The 2,349-nt window shown below is 38.9% G+C and overlaps 1 protein-coding gene across 1 annotated transcript in view; it reads left to right on the plus strand.

The window, feature by feature from the left end:
- SPAST (spastin) overlaps positions 1–2,349 on the plus strand; it is an 85,369-nt gene that overhangs the window by 74,033 nt on the left and 8,987 nt on the right. The window contains exon 9 of the mRNA XM_045287022.1: positions 2,135–2,205. Coding sequence (XP_045142957.1) covers positions 2,135–2,205 — 71 coding nt within the window. The remainder of the gene's footprint in view (positions 1–2,134; positions 2,206–2,349) is intronic.

A 2,349-nucleotide genomic window follows, 5' to 3' on the forward strand; every position in this document is an offset into this window, starting at 1 on the left:
AAAAAAGTTGGATTTGGGGTCATTTTAAGATTTGGGGGATTATATGGTGGAATGAATGTGTTTTGTAAGTGGCAAGTACATAAATTTGGAGGGACCAAAAGATGGAATGTCATACTTTGAATCCTGTCCCCCCAAATTATATGCCAACTTGGATTTGATCATGCTATGGTTATCCCTATGAAGTGATCTGATATGATTGAATCTACAGTGTTGCTGCTATTATCAAGGTCATCTTTTCCAACTGCTGATACTTTGGTTCCAATTACCAGGAATTGTCAGAGTATCTTGATTGCATATGTGATCAATTTCAGAACGTAGAATTTGATGAAAATCTTTGTCTTTCCTTTGACATTTTAGTGGTTAGTCCATAAAAATAGAGAATTGTGGGTTGTTGTTTTTTTTACCACATGTCATTTCCTTTACAGTTATTTCCTTTCCAGATGACAATATGTGCAGTTTAATGGAGCCCCTGGCAATCAGGGTCCTTAAAGGAATGGCTCTCGTGAAGCGAATATGAACATTCTTTTGGGGCACCTTTCTTTGGAACGAGTACTTATATGGATCTCTTGCAGTCAGTTGGCCAAGTAGCTGTCTCCCAAATTTCCTGGCATAAATGAATCTGTGTTTCCAGTGCTTCATCAGTTTGTTGAAACATTTCAATTGGTATTCCATCAACTCCTAGAGCCTTGTTTTGGGCTAATGCTTTCAATGCAAATTTAACTTCTTCCTTCAGCACCATTGATTCATGCTCATTTACTACCTCCTATAAATGGAATGTCAACTAGTTTTTTGTGGAAGGGTCACTCTCTGTAGCGGTACACTGATAGGGAGCTGCCAGAAGCTGGGGCTAGCACATGAAATAAGGAACATCATTGCTGATGTCAGGTGAATCTTGGCTCAAAGCACAGAATACCAGAAAGATGTTTACTTGTGTTCTGTTGACTGTGCCAAGGGACTTGAGTGTGTGGATCTTCACAAACTATAGCCTTGAGGAGAATGGGAATTTCAGAATTCAGAACTCGTACATGGATCAAGAGGCTGTTCTGCAAACAGAACAAAGGATACTGCCTAGTTTAAAATCAGGAACTGTGTGTGACAGGCTTATATTCTCTCATCATACTTATTCAATCTATATTCTGAGCAAATAACCAGAGAACATGGGTTGCATGAAGAATGTGGCATCAGGATTCAGAGAAGGCTTATTAACCTGTGATATGCAGATGACATAACCTTGCTTGCTGCAAGTGAAGAGAACTGGAAGCACTTGCTGATGAAGATCAAGGATTATAATCTTCAGTATAGATTGCAACTCAATGTAAAGAAGCTCAAAATTGTCACAACTGGACCAATAGGTAACATGATAAATGGAGAAAATGTTGAAGTTGTCGAGAATTGTGTCTTACGTGGATCCATATTTGACTTTTATTGAAGCAGATCACAAAATGAGTTGCATTATGTAAATCTGTTGAACAAGACCTCTTTATAGTATTGAAAAGCAAGGGTGGTACTTTGACAACTCAAATGCATCTGAACCAAGCCATGGTCTTTTCAATTGCCTCATATGTATATGAAAGTTGGACATTGAATAAGGAAGACCTAAGAAGTGTCTATACATTTGAATCGTGGAGTTGGAGAAGATTATTGAAAGTACCACAGACTGCTAAAAGGATAAACTGATCTGTATTAAAGGAAATATGAGCAGAGTGCTCCTTAGAGACTTCTCCTTACATCCTTTGGACATACTGTCAGGTGAGACTAGTTTCTGGAAAAGGACCTTGGTAAAGCAGAGTCAATGAAAAAGGGGAAGTCCCTCAATGAGTTGGATGGACACAGTGGCTTTACCAGTGGCCTCAAGCACAGGAACAATTGTGAGGATGGTGCAGGACCTGGCAGTGTTTTGTACTGTTGTGCATACAGTTGCTGTGAGTCGGAGCCCACTTGTGGCACTTAACAACAAGCAAGGAACCACGCATTGAATTGTTTTTGGCAAATGGGCCTTTCTTTGCACTTATGTCAAACCATAACATGCTCTTTTCATGCCGAGAAAGTCAAATAGTTTTTATCTTAGAACATGAGGATTTAAAATTTGCAAAGATGAAAATAATTTGTTGTTCCTCCTCCTCCTCCTTCCCAGAATGACTGATGGATACTCAGGAAGTGATCTAACAGCTTTAGCAAAAGATGCAGCACTGGGGCCTATCCGAGGTAGGTATATAAGCGCTTGAAATAATTACACGATTTATTTACCACTACTGATCAATCTTTTGTATTAGTGGAAAAGCAATAAAGCTGTTTAATGCTGGAAAACTACCACAAGGGAATCTCTCTATTAATCAAAAAACCTAAACT

The sequence above is a fragment of the Echinops telfairi genome, unplaced genomic scaffold, assembly GCF_000313985.2.
Source record: "Echinops telfairi isolate 266 unplaced genomic scaffold, ASM31398v2 ScPeMD7_10;HRSCAF=50, whole genome shotgun sequence".
NCBI classification, from domain to species: domain Eukaryota; kingdom Metazoa; phylum Chordata; class Mammalia; order Afrosoricida; family Tenrecidae; genus Echinops; species Echinops telfairi.